The sequence below is a fragment of the Lutra lutra genome, chromosome 18, assembly GCF_902655055.1.
Source record: "Lutra lutra chromosome 18, mLutLut1.2, whole genome shotgun sequence".
NCBI classification, from domain to species: domain Eukaryota; kingdom Metazoa; phylum Chordata; class Mammalia; order Carnivora; family Mustelidae; genus Lutra; species Lutra lutra.
The window spans coordinates 14,858,778-14,876,060 of NC_062295.1; the positions used below are offsets into that span (position 1 = coordinate 14,858,778).

The 17,283-nt window shown below is 49.0% G+C and overlaps 1 protein-coding gene across 1 annotated transcript in view; it reads left to right on the plus strand.

Annotated features, from left to right (window-relative positions):
- VPS35L (VPS35 endosomal protein sorting factor like) overlaps positions 1–17,283 on the plus strand; it is a 118,061-nt gene extending 100,778 nt beyond the window's left edge. The window contains exons 28-31 of the mRNA XM_047713195.1: positions 4,873–5,038; positions 10,181–10,299; positions 16,175–16,321; positions 17,033–17,283. Coding sequence (XP_047569151.1) covers positions 4,873–5,038; positions 10,181–10,299; positions 16,175–16,321; positions 17,033–17,131 — 531 coding nt within the window. The 3' untranslated portion in view covers positions 17,132–17,283. The remainder of the gene's footprint in view (positions 1–4,872; positions 5,039–10,180; positions 10,300–16,174; positions 16,322–17,032) is intronic.

Below are 17,283 nucleotides of genomic sequence, written 5' to 3' on the forward strand. Positions count from 1 at the left end.
GGTCTTTCATCCATTTTGAGTCTATTTTTGTGTATGGTGCAAGGAAATGGTCCAGTTTCATTCTTCTGCATGTGGCTGTCCAATTTTCCCAACGCCATTTATTGAAGAGGCTGTCTTTTTTCCATTGGACTTTCTTTCCTGCTTTGTCGAAGATTAGTTGGCCATAGAGTTGAGGGTCAATTTCTGGGCTCTCTGTTCTGTCCCATTGATCTGTGTGTCTGTTTTGTGCCGGTACCATGCTGTCTTGATGTGCATATCACATTTTCTTCATCCATCCATCGATGGGCATTTAGGTTCTTTCCACATCTTGGCTACTAGGAAGAGTGCTGCAGTGAGCATGAGAATGCTGATGTCTCTTTGAGATCCTGATTCATCTCTCTGGATAAATACCCGGAGGTGACATTGCTGGATCCGAGGGCAGCTCTATTTTTCATTTTCTGAGGAACCTCCATACTATTTTCCCCAGTGGCTGCATCAGTCAACAGCCCTACCAACAGTGTATGAGCCTTTTAAAAGGCCTTGATTCATTTTATTTGTTTAGAAAAAAAAAATTGAAGTCAGTTTAGACTAAACAGACTAAATAAATTACCTGGCCCCCTTTATTGGTACTTGTCAATGCAGAAATAAACATTTCCCCAGCCCTCTCTCCGGCCAACAGTGCCAGTTTGGGAGCGTTCGGAGGCATTCTGCTTTGGTGTTTGCCACAGTCAGCCTCTTGCTGGGCTGCAGAGTCGTCTGTGTAACTGAGCTGATGCATTTCTCTTACATTTGGTAGGACCCGTGGACTTCATTGAACAGGTTCAGTGTAACAGCTCACAGGCCTAATTTTGATTCAGTTGACACAGGCAGTGGATATGTTACTGGCATCCGTGTCCTGGCACGGATCATCTGGGACACAGCAGGGTAGTGTCTTTTTCTAGTCCTCATCGTTGTGAAGTGTCCCGCCGTAAGCATGACATGGTGTCCCAGTGCTGAGCTGCGTTTGTCCCATCGTTCCATAAAGACTTGCTGATCTGGGAATTCAGGAGTGAACCAGAGAAGTGTGTCCTCCACTCAGGAAGACAGACGCTAAGCAAACACACACTTGGAACTCCAATAGTATAAAGTCCCACAGAGAAATGCAGGACTTCTGAGAGCCCAGGTTGGAAGGGAAGTGGGTCAGGGAAGTGTCCCAAGAAAGTGTCGCTAGAGTTGAGAGCCTCAGGAATACTGGTCATGGAAGGCCGTGGGGGACAGGAGAAGGCATTCTGGGCAGAGGGGGTAGCATGGGTAAAGGGCTTTGAGTGGGAAGGCACCCTGCATTGGAGGGACCAGAAGAGAGCCTCGGTGACTCATGTGTATGGCAGTGCTGAGGGCACACCAGGGGTGTGAGCTGGTGACACATGACAGGGTTGGCTCCTGCCGGAGTCATGTAGTTCCACAGACAGCTGGTTCCTGACAGCCTCCCGACCCATGCTCATCTGTCCCCTGCCCTCCTGCTTCATCCCTAACCCCCTTTCCTGTCCTGCTCCTCCTCCCAGCGCCACGCCCCATCCCATCCCATCCCATGTTCTGGCTCCTTTTCTAAAGGGCTTTTACTGTTTATCATCAACACTTACATACCCCTGACAGTGAGCCAGCCTGCAGTTCACAAATACTCCGAACGAGCCTGTTACTATCCTCATTTCACAGAAGCAGACCCTGGCAGAGAGAGGGCAAGTGACTTACCCAGGGTCACCAGCTAGTCATCGGCCAAGACCAAAGTTAAAGCCAGGATGTCTGTGCTCAGTGTGTCTTAGCCGCCTCTCATCTTAGCGCTCCTGGAAAATTAGTCAAAATTACCCTAGAAAATTCTAGGGTATGCCCTCCTCTGCCAAGGAATGACAGTTTTTTAAAAGATTTTATTCATTTATTTGACAGATCACAAGTAGGCAGAGAGGCAGGCAGAGAGAGGAGGAAGCAGGCTCCCTGCTGAGCAGAGAGCCCGATGCGGGGCTCGATCCCAGGACTCTGAGATCAGGACCCGAGCCGAAGGCAGAGGGTAAACCCACTGAGCCACCCAGGCGCCCATTAAGGAATGACATTTAATGGAGTGATTCCTGCAGACCAGAACCAGGGACCCAAAGAGATATTGCGAACAGTGGAAGCCAGTCCCCTGTCTGTCCAGCTGAGAGAGAGGGTTGAGTCCCTCCCAGGTGTCCCTTGGGAGCTGCCTCATAAGTGCGGGTTTGCTCTGTCAGGGAGGCAGCCTAGGCAGGGGCCCCCCCCGGGGGGGCCCTTCCCCTGCTCACATTGCCAGTTGAATCCAGGACCTTTTGTTCTTCTAATTTTTTAAAAAGATTTATTTATTTTAGGGGGTGGGGGAGGGGCAGAGGAAGAGAAAAATCCTGAATCAGACTTCCTGCCGAGTGCAGGGCCGGACACAGGGCTCCATCCCAGGACCCCGAGATCATGACCTGAGCTGAAATCAAGAGCGGGCCGCTTAACTGAGCCACCCAGGCAGCCCTTTTACTTTTTTTTTTTTTTTTTTTTTAAACCTGTGTTTGCCCTGCTTCAGTTGTTGGCACTGAAGCATCAAAGTACAATTTTAAAAAAAAATGTTACAACCACTGAAGCATGGATATCTTAAGGGAAAATTTTTCCTGGTCCAGAAGGCTGGAAGTAATGCCTCGTCCTCAGTTACGAGCGAAAAGCTCACGGAAATCGCTTACTACAAACCTTTATGTCTCGGCGACCCCTTCTTCCCCACCCCAGGGAAGGTGTGCTGAATGGGCTCCCACTACAGTTACGACAGCCGTGTTGAAATGCTTACAGCAACATTCAGATTATTGTTTCTTTCCAAGGCAGATCCTTAAATAAAAAATATTTTTGAACATCCACATAGCAGGAGAAAATAAGCCCAGTTAGAAACAGCTGTTAGCAAAGAACGGTGGTAGTGAGCTGTCGGCTGAGAGCGACTGTAAATGGAAGGCAGACCCCGGCACGAGGGCGGGGGGTCTCGATCACTCTAGCCTGGGGCCTTCAGACATCAGGGCATGGTGCATCCTCTCTCTCGGGGATATCCAAGCAGCAGTTCCTGTAGATGTTAACAGCTGTACCCAGTCTCTCTCACCCCGCCGCTGTCCTTGTCACTGTTGGAAGTGTCGCTGCTGTATCTACCGCCATGGGATTCGGAGGTGGTGATTTCCCACCCATCTCGGTTCCAGCGTTTCTCATACTCCGCACCGGATTCAGAATGGGTTGCTCACGCGTGTGGCTTCCCCCCAGCGGGCCGGCTCCGTCTGGTCCGAGACGGGCAGTGTGAACGTTCCCGGTGCGGAGTTGATGCCCAGGAGCCAGACTGCAGAGCTCGAGCCCTGGTTCCTCAGTGGACCAGCAGTGTGACACGGGGCGGGCCAACCTCTCCGTGGCTCACCTGCCCTCTGTGAAATCAGGGGCTGGTCCTCATAGTGTCTTTCTGGAATGCAGAAAAGCTACCATAGTGACCATAAAAGTTCGCGATCGTTATTCGTCTCTGTCGCCACGTGAGCGCCTGGTGCGGAGAAGGTGCACCAGCCAAAATGCATTCAGCGCCATTCGGGCAGCCCTGGCTGTGAGCTGGCAGCTCCGACCCATGAAAGTACTGGTCCTCCCGGGGGTTATAGGCTGGGACGAAAGGGAGTGAGACGGAAACCAATCAGGCCGTTCCCCGAAGGCATAAAGAAGTCCCTTCAAAACTGCTCTTAGAAATGTAATGATGATTTGTGACAGAGCCTGGGCGAGGGCTCTGGAGCCTGCAGGTAAGATGGATCTCTCGGAGGAACAGGTCGGGCCAGGCCTTGCAGGTGGATTTCAGCCCGAAGGAACAGCAGGGCCAGGAGTCCAGACCTTGGCGCATGAGCTGCTGTAGCGTCCCCTGCGCTTCTGTCGAGATCCGTGTGGGAGACTGACCCCTGGGGACCGCGTCCCCTGGGCTTGCTTCCTTCCACTCTCCAACTGGTTCAGCCAATGGCAGGGACCGACTGCAGACTGGAAGGCAGGAGTGGAACAAGTTTGGGGTGTTTTATCCCCTCACGCTCACTGGGCCATGGTTTGGCAGTGGCTTGGCAGGACTGGGAGGGTGTCCCACTGGTCCCAGGAGCCATAATGTGTGGCTACCAGGTCAGTGTGGCGATGGTGGCAGGGCCTGGGCCCTCACCCCTGGCTGTGGAGGTCTGGAGGGTGTATGAAGGGGGGAGAAACCCAGAATCATAGGTAGCCTGTCGGAAGGGAAGCCAGCTGCCAGCTTTGTGGCATCCACGACCCTCTTTCGGTTCATTTCAGCATCTTAGAAACACCATTCTCTCAACTCCGAGTGTCTCTTGGGTTTCTCCTCTCCCAAGAGAGCGTCCGCGATTTAGCTGTTAATGTCACTGAACGCCCTAAAGAGCAATGCTATATTTAAAGCTGGTGCCTTTGGTGGTGACAGTGATCATTTGGGGGGTGGGGAACTGAACCCAAAGTAGGTGGCTTCCACTGTTCCATCTGCTGCGAGACCCGCAATCTTGCTTTTGTAGTCGGAGGAGCAGGTCTTTGTGCTGCTACACACATGGGAGAACAAGACTGTAATTTTGGAAACAGGCCATTAAGCTGACAGGTGACTTTGCCTCCTCCTTCCTTGCACTCAGGGAGGCTCTCAAGGCTCGTGTCCGCAGACCACGCTGATCGGTGGCGTTAACAACAGTCTGTCCGTTTTCTCGGTGTTCGCATGAGCCAGGCCCGTGAGCGGCTCGCCTCTGCGAGGTGGCTGCCACTGTAATTCCTCCACAGCTGCGGACGGGAGGGACCTGGGCTTCGGTCTTCATGGTTTTTGGGGTTTTCTCCCCTCCTGATTCATACCTAGGAGTATTTATCCTTTATTTGGCTTTCCACTAGGATCATCCCGAACATGGGGTCCTGTTTCTTGTTCGAGAGCTTCTCAACGTGATCCAGGACTACACCTGGGAGGACAGCAGTGATGATAAAATCCGCATCTACACCTGTGTCCTGCACCTCCTCTCCGCCATGAGCCAGGAGACCTACCTCTACCACATAGACAAAGGTAGCGAGGTGCCCTCCTCCCAGACTGCCCCGAGCTTGGCGTTCATGAAAGCCCAGTGAAGTTTGTTTTATTTTGTTTTCTTTCACTTAATCACCTAGTTTTTTACCCACCAGGAACTTCTGGCCTGGGGCCTTCCTACATGTGCCGAAATAAGAATTCCCTGAGCAGATTCTTAAGCCCCATCCCACCCCTTCTTAATTAGGATCCCCAACAAGAGGCCTGAGAATTTTGTGTAGAAGAAACATCCAGAATCATTTCGACAGCCAGTCAAGTTCAGAGAAGCACTCTTTTGGATCTGTGCTCTCTCTGGTCCACTATAAATCACCTTGAAATGTGATTAAATATACACATGCCTGAGCTTCCTCGCTGGCCTGGCCCTGACCTCAGCCTCAGGTGGGACTTCACTCAGTTCCCCAAGTGATGCTGAGACTCCATGAACCCCTAGTTCAGATGCTCAGAAGGAGGGAGGTGGCCTTGCTCCCCCACGTGCTACCAGCCATTTTTAAGTTGCTGTTAGGAATTTGAAGTGGGCTTCTCATATCCTAGACACACAGGACGGTCCCAGTTCCAGACCTCTGCCTGTGGAGCCCAAGCATCTACCTGCCTATCAGACCCTCAGTTCCAGTGACTGGTTTCCCAGAAAAATGGTCCTATTGTTAAAAGTGCTTTGCCCAGTCATGACATACTTGGGGGTTTAAGCAACTGTCTCTCTACACTTAGAAATTTCAGTCAGCAAATTCATGGGAGGGCCTTCCCCTACGACTCTCAGAGGCTTCCTCTAGCTGGGACTAGGGGGCTAATAGTTAAGATGTAACTTAGGGAGGCTGGTCGACGTGTGGGATGACAGCTCCCACGACTTGAGCTCCTGCTGCATGCTGGGGACTGCACCAGACTCCACAGAGCCGCCTTCTGTGCTCACAGCATCGCAGAATGTAAAGACAGGCATCTGTGCCCCCACTTTCCATTCCAATAAGGGGAGACTCAGAGAGACCCTGCTGAGTTTACTCAAGGTCCTGTGGCCAGTTAGTGACGGAAGTGGAACTTAACAACCAGAACTGTGGGGCATGCCTCATGCTGCCTCCTCGATTAAAAAATAACAATGTTTAATTGAATTAGAACATGTTCTATACATACATGTATGTAACATGTTCTGAGAATTTTGTGTAGAACAAACATCCACAGTGCCATCACTATGATAAGCTCAGTGACTTTTCACATGGCAAACACACCCCAGTAACGCCCACCCAGATCGTGCCCCCTTCCAGTGAGCTCTCTTATGGTTCGCCACTTTCCCAACTTCTAGCCTTGCACTTAGGTAAATGAAATGGTTGAGCATGCATTCTTTGGGTCTGGCTCCTTCCCACTCTTCTGTGAGCTTTGTCTGTGTCATGTGTAGCTGAAGTTCTTCCTTTTGCATTGCTGTATCATATTCCATCATGTGACTGCACCAGAATTCATCCATTCCCTGATGAACATTTGCATGTTTCCATCGGTTCTGGTTCTGGCCGTGAATATTCTTGGACAGGTTACGTTTCTGCTGGCTCTGTGCCTACAGGGGGATCTGCTGTTCTTGGGACTTGCTCGTGTTCAGCTTTGGCAGATAGCGTCTCACAGTCTTCCGAAGTGGTTGTACCAAATGACATCCTCACCAGGCATGAGTGAGGGTCCCCTTGGTTCCCTCTGTGCAGTCAGTCTTTCTCATTTTGGCTTTTCTGATGAGTGTAATTTGCATTTCTTTGATGGCTAATGAGATTTAGCACCTTTTCCTTTATTTGTTGGCATTTTTTTTTCTTTAAAGATTTTTATTTATTTATATGAGAGAGAGAGAGATCACAAGTAGACGGAGAGGCAGGCAGAGAGAGAGAGAGAGGGAAGCAGGCTCCCCGCTGAGCAGAGAGCCCGATGTGGGACTCGATCCCAGGACCCTGAGATCATGACCTGAGCCGAAGGCAGCAGATTAACCCACTGAGCCACCCAGGCGCCCCTGTTGGCATTTTTATTTCCTCTTTTTTTTTGCCAAGTGCACATTGAGGACTTGCAACTGTAGAGCGACTTTTGAGGACCAGGCACTGATGGGGAAGTGCGTCTGCAAATTCAGGCTCAGTTAAAGGGGCAAGCAAGCCCTCTCCTGTCTCCTGCCTTCTCCTCCCTCTTCTTCTGGAGCAGATCCATTTAACCCTCTCAACTGTACAGCCAGACTGGGGCGAGAGTGCTAGCGAAGGGAGCGTGGCTAGGTTTGATAGGAGCCTAGCTTTTAGATTTCTAGCTTTTAGAGAAGAAAACGGAGGGATGGGTGGGGTTTTTTTTCCCTTTTTTCTTGGCCCAGCTGTGTTTACTCTGCGTAATTGTGACCTGACAGTTGTCTTAGTAGAGAGAGGCCCAGGGGGCCCGAAAGAGCCTTTGCTTCCCCATCCCTTTCTTATTTTAGGCAGCCTCTTAATGTTGACAAAGGTTAGAACTTCGAAGAACTAGGGTCACAACTTTTTTGCACTTACAAAGGATGCCTTTGCTACTTTGTTTCTTGATCAATAAGACGGCATTGTGAAACCACCTAGAGCAAGACCGCAGTGCTTCCCCCGCAAGCCTGCAGGAGTATGGGCGTGTTTGATGTGGAAGGGAAGGAAGCCTGTGTGCCGAATGTTTACTTCACATGCACACAGCGTCGATCTGGTTGGATCACGGGATACCCCCGTGAATCCACTGTAGCCCCTTGGCTGCTCCACACCATCTCCCAGGCCCTTGAGACACTGAGGGTCATGATCCCTGGGCCAGACAGATTTAGGGACTCTGGGCTATTCATAGTGGCCACTTACCAGGGATGTCATTTATCGCCCTCGTAAGAGCTGCACCTGGTCTCTTGGGGCCACTGTACGCACTGGTCTGACCACCTTCCGAGATTCAAATTCTCAAGGTTCCCCTTTCCTCCCTCCATCACCACCAAGTGTTAGCATGGAAAACTCATCTGCACCATTTCCCTTTTCCATTTCGTCTAGTGAATTTAACCTGTAGAGCTTAGCCTGATCTTGCTAATTCCTGAGTTCCATCCCAGGCCTAGATTTTAGGGTCCCATAACCCTTGTACCACCCCTTCTGACACTCGGTACGTCCTGTTATGACTGCCTCTTTGCCAGTGTGCCTGTCCTCGTGGTCCGTGAGCTCTGTGCGGTGGGGACCGAATCAGCCTTGCCCCCCTACTGGGTCCCCAGCTCCTACTCTGGAAGCTGGTGCAGAGCAGGCCTTCATGCAGGAGGTGCAGTGTGTGTGTGTGCACACTTGTGCATGCACGTGTGCGAGAGGAAGTGATCAGCCTGCCCTGAACACAGCCCGGCCCCTCTGGGGAGGAAGCCCTGGGGTGTGTCGGCCTCGGGCAGTCTTAGACCTTCCTTCCCTCTTCTCCGGTGCCGAGCTCATCAGAAACAGTAGATTCCAACCCGGAGTCCCCCTGAGAATTCAGGCCAGGACCTAGCCCGGCCGTCAGCGGTAGACGTGAGAAATTGCTTCGCCACCGCAGCTCCGCGCCCTGCAGACTCAGGTGATGGTGACGGCCGAACCCCGTGCTTCACCAGAATCACAGTCTCTTACGTTCTTCTAAGAGAACAGCTGTCATCCTCTGAATGTTGTGACACAGTTCCGTGCACGGGCGGTTCAGAATTGGGTTAGAGATCACCTTTGGACAGAGACACTGGGAGCAAGGAGACTGCTGGGGAGCGGTTCTTATCTGTCGGCAACGTGTCTGCAGTCCGTTTACGGCCGCTTCGCCAGAGAACACCGCGTGTCTGCGTGTCTGTACGTGTGTCGTGGAGCACACAGCTACGTGTTCAGTGTACTGCCTTCCTGACCTGCCTTCAAAATAAAAAGAATAGTTGTTGTTCTTGAAATAGCAACTAGAAATGTACAGAAGCCCTATCTGAAATTACTTTATCAATTAGTTAACTGCTGTGTGCTTAGACCAGTCCCGTTCTCTGGAAGGTTCGGGGCTGATGACAGGAAATCAGGAAATTTAATTTTTTTAATTAAAAAAATTGGTTCTTAAGCAGCTGTAAAGTAGGGAATCGAGATGTGTACACGTGTCTGGGCTCTACTGTGGATACTTATGTCACTTTTTAAAAATTATTAATAGTATGTTATGACAATAGTATTGTGTATATGTGGGATTTAATAACTATAGATCATATACTTTTATTCTCTTAAGTAATTCTGTAACAGAGCATTTATTTTTCTGATTTTGATTTTTTAAAGACTTATTTGAGAGAGACTGTGCATGTGAGGGGAGGGGCAAAGGGAGAGAAATCCTCAAGCAGACTCCCTGCTGAGCACAGAGCCGGATGCAGGGCTCGATCTCACAACCCTCAGATCACACATCTGAGCCAAAACTAAGAGTCAGACACTTTACCGAGCCACCCGCCAGGCGTTCCTGTTGGATTATTTTCTTAAATAGCTTAGAGTCCTTTCCCCAAGTCAAAGATACAGACTTTTTGTACTAAGGCTTTTTTTTTTTTTTTTTTACATTTTTAAAAGATTTGTAACATACACATAGTAATAAAATAAAGTTTACCATTTTAACTATTTTTAGAAAGTTCATTCAGCTTCAAGTGTTGGGCAGCCATCACAACTACCCATTTCCAAAATTTTTTTCCATCATCCCAACAAACTGTACCCAGTAGACAGTAACTTCCCATTCCCTCCCCCTTCCCCCAGCCTGCGGTGACTCCATTCTGCCTCCTACAAATCTGCCACCTCTAGGGCCCTGTAGAAAAGGAATCCTGCAGTATTTGTCCTTTTGTGCCCGGCATATTTCACCTACATAAAGCTTTCAAGATTCATTCACGTTTTAACACACATCAGAATTTCATTCCTTTTTTTTTTTTTTAAGAATTTTTATTTATTTGAGAGAGAGAGAGAGCACAAGCAGGCAGAGTAGCAGGCAGATGGAAAGGGAGAAGCAGGCTCCCCACTGAGCAAGGAGCCAGCAGTGGGGCCCGATCCCAGGACCCTGGGAACACAACCTAAGCCAAAGGCAGTCAATTACTTAACCAACAGAGCCATCCAGGCGCCCCACTGAATTCAAAATTTTTATGATTGCGTGATATTCCTCTGTATGGCTAGACCGTATTTTGCTCACTGCTCTGGTCTGTTCCATCAGTTGACTCCAACGACAGCCTGTATGGGGGAGACTCCAAGTTTCTGGCCGAAAACAACAAGCTGTGTGAGACGGTGATGGCTCAGATCCTGGAGCATCTGAAAACCTTGGCCAAAGATGAGGTAGGTGCCCTTGGCCTGCCCCCTACTGCCGCTCGCTCTGATCGCGTGCGTTTCCAGGGGGTGTTGGACATAGATCCATTCTGGACAGGAAACTGGTTCACGTGCGCGTCGTGTTTCTGTGCGGACTGATCACTGAGCGCTCCATCCAGGGCTTTCCCTGTACTGTGTGGTCACTCTCTGAAATGCTCTGTGTAGTTCCATTGCTTGCCTCTCCCAGCAGAATGTAAGTTCCGTGGGGGGCTAGGATCTTGCAACATGAGTCTCAGGGACCTCCCTGTCTCTGGGGCCCATGTACCCTCACCCCAGCATCCCCCCACCTTGAGCAGAGGCTGGCATACAGCTAGGGCTTCATCAGTACATGCTGAATAAATGGCCTGTGCTTTGCACACTTTAGCGACCAGTCTGAAGTGCAAGTACTGTGTCTATTCTTATTGGACAGAAAAGGAAACTGAGGCTCCGAGAGGCTTCTCCACAGCCCTGGGTTTCCTCTGGTGATAGAACAGGGTAGCCACCCCGATCCCCCAGGCTGAACTTGGAACCACTGCATTGCCCTCCTCAACCAAGGCCTTTCCGCTTACCTTGTGAGAAGTGGCGTATGGTTCCTGTCCCACCACAGTGGAGGTTGTTTCTCTAGGCTTCGTTATGTGAGTGTAGAGTTGAGGACTCTGCATTTATCATTTCACTTAATTCTCCCGACAGACCAGTGAGGTGGGAACAGCTGTCCCTTTACACTGTCCTAGAGTGGTAGCTGTGAAATATGGCTGAGGCAGTCTTCTAGAACCCGTGTTAACCACGAATTATACGGATATGCCGGATGTTGCATCTTGTATGTTTTCAGAGGAGTTTTTCCATACTCTCCATGTAGTTAGATGATAGCTAATTTTCATTTCCATGTAGTGCAGTCTGTATACCTACCTGGTTCTCTTCCCCGCTTATGCCAACCGCGGCTTCCTTTTTTTGCAGCTGCAACACAAACATGTGGGTGACAGATGGATCCCAGAGGCCCGGTCTCAGGCTTGGCCAAGACAGTTAGTTGTTCAGACCTAGACTCTTCTCTGAAAGTGTGTTCAGGCTGATTGCTGTTGTGGAGTCGGGGCCTGTGGGAAGGGGGTGGAGGTTGGCAGTGCCTTAGGAGTCAAAGCTGGTGCCTGACTTCTTTCTCTGCATTCTTTCTGTGGGTCACCTGATGCCTAAATTTGTTTCTGCCTCCGTGTGCCCCCCTGGGTCTTGGTCTTCACTACTCCAGGCCGTCTGCTTGAAGATCCGAGCACTTTGATTTTTTTATTCCCACTTGGCAAGAGACAACCTGATAGCTCAGTCCAGATTTCACCCTGGCAGGCCCCGTTCTCTCCTGCTGTCCTGCTCCTCAATTCCCTTTCCCCAGCCTGAGGCAGATTTTGGACTGCCTATTTCCCAGTAGCTTTCCAGCCTTCCCCTTCCCAAGGTTCTTCTAGGTTTTTGCTCTTCTATCCCCCTCCATCAAACCCTTTGAAGACATCTTAAGTTAAGGATCTTAAGTTAAGGATCTTAAGTTTAATTCATACTCATTTCTGGGGCTATATGAAATGCCACCACTGTCCTTAGTCTTTCCCCAGCAGAAAACCACAAGAATATTGTATAGCTGTGGGCATACAAATGTATGACGTACATGTGTGCTCTGGATTCCCATTATCCCTAGGATAGTCAAGCAGGTGCTGGAGCGAGTTGTATTTTTTCTAGACTCCATCCTCCAGTGGCCCCTGCCAAGTTCAGGGCCAGCCTTACGGTTAGCAATAGGTCCCATGTGCATCATAGTGCACTCTCTGAGGGGAGTGTGTGTTGGTGTGTCCCACCAGCCTAGGGACCTTTCTGGATGCAGGGCTGCAGAACTCCAGGGAAATTAACACATGGAGGACATTTGGCTATCAGGGGAAAGGGCAGAATCAGAACCCCAGTTTCTCCGGGGAAACCGGTTTATCAAACCAGTAACTATCAGAAGAGGCAATTCTCCCCCAACTAAAGGGCCTTTTTCAAACATGAGCAAACTCTTAGAGACAAAAAAAAGCTGGGTCTTTAGCCCTGAGTATTGGTAGTTTTCAGGGGCAAGCTCTTTCTACCCCTCAGGTAGAAATGGGGTCCTTTACCTTCAGCTCCTCTGCCCTGAAAAGTTCTTCTTAGGCACCTTTTCCTGATTTTTAAAACCATGGTTCTGGCACCAGTTTCTAGCCCAGGGACCTCTCAGAGCAGTACTATTTAACAGGTAACACCCAAGAAAAACTTGGCACAGGGCTTGAAAACACATTTCTTCACCTTGACCTGATGCAGAAGGCTAGGTTTAATCAGAGGTGGCCACCTACAGCATAAAGGACCATGACCTAGAACAACCCCCAAGCTCATAATAAAAATCAAGCTGAGAACTATATAGAGTTGTGTCCCACTACTGGGACACAGTCTCCCCTTACCCCGCTGCCATGCAGTTTCAGTTACCGGGGCCAACTACTGTCCAAAAGCAGATTCTCCCCCTTCCTGACGTCTAATCAGGTCAAGAGCAGCCTAACACGACGTCACAGTGCCTGTGTCTTTCACCTTATCTCATGGAGCAGTTATTGTAAGAGTGAGTACAGTACAGTATTTTGAGAAACATTACCATAACTTTGATTACAGTATGTAATTCCCTTTTGTTAGTTTCTTACTGTGCCTAATCTATAAACTGTCAGAGGTATGTATATAGGAAAAAACTACCATATAAGGTTCAGAACTGTCTGTGGTTTCAGGTGTTTACTGGGGGTCTTGGAACGTATTTTGCATTCGGGGGGCAGTGCTGGGATTGTATTTAACATTTATGTCTCTTTCTCTTGGAGGAGGGGGTATTGATTGTAATGATGACTCTGAAACAGGATTCTGAAAAATAACCCAGCAAAGTTGGAATTCTTCCAAAGAACATTTCAACTCCCATAAATACCGGGGACATTCAGTGAAAATGTCCTTCCATATATGCACATTTATTAGAAAAATATGGGTGGACCGAGCTAAAATGGAACATACCATCCTTCATTTTAACAGTGCGGTGCGAAAGTCAGCATCGGCAAGCAGGTCACAGCAGGGGCCCTGCAGACAGGATCAATTCTGGGACCTGGGAAGCAGGGGTCAGATTTCTCTGCCAGGTGGAGAGCAAAGCTTCATGCTGTTGAAAACCCCCGAGTGCTGATGCCCGACTGGAGTAGGTCATTTCTTAGTGCTGGAAGCAACCCTGCTTCCAAAATATTCTCCAAATCTATAAGAAGGGGCTTGCCACTTTACTGGTGAGCTTAATGAAGTTGTTTGTTTAGGTGGGGTGAAGCTGGGAATTATGCCAGACCCATGGAGCTTCCTGGAAATGACAGTTCTCATAGGAAAAGAATGAAAAGCTCATTTTTATTTGAAACCTCTGGAGAAGAGGAGGAGGGGGCTCAAGGCCCTGATTTAGTTTTCATGTGTTCATGGTTTGGGGGTCTTTGCATGTTAGCTTGCATGACTTCTCATCCCTCAGATCTGTTGCTAATGGTTTCACTTTTAATAGGCTGTGCATTTGAAACACATGTGGATTGGGGTTTTGGGGGTAAAATGCTTACTGAGAAGATACAGAATAGAGAAATAGCTAGTTGTTATCGTCTCCCTTGTCTTTTAAAAAATCTCTCCTACTTCAATGAAATGTAGTTAAAGGACCTCTCTCAGGGGGAGACTCTTTTAGTTGCATTTGAAATAGAATTTGTTTTAGTTTTGTCCTGTAGATAGAAGCAGAAAACGTACCCTCCTGTTGTCCTAGCCAACAGATGGGGGCCGGCTTAAAAGGCAGGCAGCAGGCTGGACTGGAACCCACAGAATGCTGGTCTCGGCCCAGGTTCCTGGTTGGGTAGAATTGCATTGTCTGATCAGACAAAGGACCCCAAGCAGGCAGCCCGCAGCCACTTAGTGAGTCTGTGCCTGGAACATGCTGCTTTTCTCCTGTGGCCCGCAGGCTTGGGCAGTGCACAGCATGACCCCACTCCTTGATGGTCATTTTCAGTCAGTTCTGCTTCTTCTGGGACTGTCACCAGGCCAAGGCTCACCTGGTCCTCCAGTGGAGGTCTCTTATTGCCACTCAGCCCCTTGCCCAACTGTGCTTAAAGCTGTGCCTCAACAGGTTTTTTTCCCTCCACAAAGAGACTTTAAATTCTCACTTGGCTAAGGATGGCAGCAGGGATTAAGTTGGTTCAGCAGTTAGCAGAGTCTGGCTCCCGTGACGGTTTGTGGAATGATGGATGGACAGATCGATGGTTAGAAGGTTGGTTCTGTCTACCTTGAGTAGTTGAAAAAGCAACGCTTAGTCTCTTCAGAATGTGGATTCCTAATGTGATGCTAACACTGGGTCTGTGGGAATATTTATGAAGCTGGAGTGGGACATGGGAGGGTGTGGGCGCAGGCTTTGGAGTAGGATGACTGGAGTTCAAATCCCTGCTTTGTACTTACTGTGCTTTATACTTACTAGTCGTGGTCCATGAGCAAGTCCCCCAAAGCTTTCTGAGCTTTGAGTGTATCTGCAAAATGGGAATTCCTCTTGTAGCCTTAAGAAGAAAAAAAAAAAAGGCACAAACTCAACAGCTTAAAACATTAATTTATTATAGCAGTTTGGGGGGTTGGCACTGACAGAGTTTCACAAGGTCAAAATCAAGGCGTTGACTGGCTTCTTTGGGGTGTTGGCAAATTTGAGTTGTATGCAGTTGTAGGACTAAGGTCCCGTTTCCCTGCTGTTGGCTAGAGGTTGTTCTCAGCTTCGAGAAGTTGGCTGCGGTTCCTGGCTTTTGGCCCCCTTCCTCCATTTGAAAGCCACCAATGGTGGTTCATATCCTCATGCTTCAAATCTCTCTGATCTCACCCCTTCTGCCTCCTCTTCTGCTACGGGTCTTTCAGAAATTTCTCTGCCTTTTAGGGCTCACAGGATTAGACTGGGCCCACCCCGATAATCCAGGATTCTCTACGGTCCGTAACAGGTTACATCGCACAGTCCCCTCACCTCAGCACCCAGTGTAATGCGTGAATAAGGAGGGGTTGGGATCCTTGGGAGGCAGTGGCTACATGCGCCTAGCTGGTAAGAGATGTGCTTCCCACAAAGATTTGCTGTGTAGATTAAATTAGATGAGCTGTGTAAAGCACAGAACAGAATACCTGGCCCTCTTTAAGGGCTCCTTTCTCATCTGCTTTGCTGGACTCACCGATGTTCTGCGTTGTGAGCCAAGGGCATCTAGCAGGCGCGCAGGTCAGCTATCCAGGGTCCTCATGGACACGCGACAGAATCTGGCTTGCTGGTTAGGTCCACCTGTTCACTTGGCCCTTCCCATGTGCCTGTTTACTTCTCAGACCTTGCTTCCTTTCTCCAAGGCCTGTTGCTGAATTCAGGTTTGGTCTTTTCTGGTTAGGCTTTCCTTGTTTGGGTACCTCTAATCAGTGGCAAGATTTCATTATTATAGAATAGTTCGTATGAAAGCTGGGCCTGGGCCATTTATGGGGAGCTGTCTTTGGTCTTTATTTCTGCCCTGGATAGTGACCATAACTCTGGGTAGCTAGAGGATACATCTGAAGGACATTTGATTGTAGCCTTTCAGTTCTCGTTTGTACTTGAAAGAAGGCCTATCACTTGCTTCTGCTTCCATTTCATAAGTAATACCCATGTAGGAGGCACAGAATGAAGGGCCTTTAATGCTTCATCTCATTCCTCACCTACCCTATGAGCTGGCATTGCCTTACTCTCCTACAGATGAAGGTGGGACCTGGGAGGTTAAGCAGCTTGCCCTCCAAACGATCCATGGTAGAGCTGGCATCAACGCTGCACCCAGCCTGAGCCCCACTGCCAGAGGGTCATCTCTCTTTTCTATTTCAGGCTCTGAAGCGCCAAAGCTCGCTGGGCCTTTCCTTCTTTAATAGCATCTTGGCCCATGGGGACCTGCGCAACAACAGACTCAACCAGCTCTCTGTCAACCTGTGGCACCTGGCACAGAGGCACGGCTGTGCGGATACCAGGACCATGGTGAGGCACTGGGAAGGCATGGGGGTCCTGGTGAACGATATCGACCCACTGGCTAGAGCACAACTGGCCTCAACAAATCCTAGTCTCCCTTCTTTTTATGCCCACTGATATAAAAATATCCGCTATTCCTGGTCACACCACAATCTGACTTTATAAGCAAATTATAATCTAATAAGTTGTACTTAGAGACTTTGCTTTCTTTCATTTTTTTAAAAAGAATCTTACTTATTAATGGGGCACTCAGTCCCATGGGTGGCTCAGTCAGTTAAGTGTTTGCCTTTGGCTCAGGTCATGATCTTAAGAGTCCTGGGATGGAGCCCTACACTGGGCTCTCTGCTTAGCAGGGGGCCTGCTTCTCTCTCTTCCTTTGTCTGCTGCTCTGCCTACTTGTGCTCTCTGTCAAATAAGTAAAATCTTTTAAAAAAAAATTAGAGCAAACCAGCACAAGCTGGGGGAGTGGCAAAGGGAGAGGAAGAAGCAAGCTCCCACCTGAGGGGGCTCAATCCCAGGACCCTGAGATGACTTGAGCTGAAGGCAGACCCTTAACTGACTAAGCCCCTCAGGCACCCCATACTTTAAAGACTTTGTTGCTTTCTTCTCCCCCTTTATCCTTTAAGACTTTACCTGTAAGAAAGCTTGAGCTCACAATATGGTTGATTTGTTGGCTCACCGGTGAACCAGAAAGGATACTGATCGTTCTTTTCCTCCTAGGTGAAAACTCTGGAATACATCAAGCAGCGAAGCAAACAACCAGATATGGGTCATCTGACTGAACTGGCCCTCAGGCTCCCTCTGCAAACAAGGACCTGACTGGGGCTGTGAAGCTAAGTCCAGAAAGACCTGCTTTACTTTGTTTTATTTTTACATATACGAATTGGTTTAAGCTTTGACCTCTACTCAGATTATTTTGACAGTGAAGAAGTAGGAATTGTCAGAGCATTAAAATCCAATCTTGTTCACAA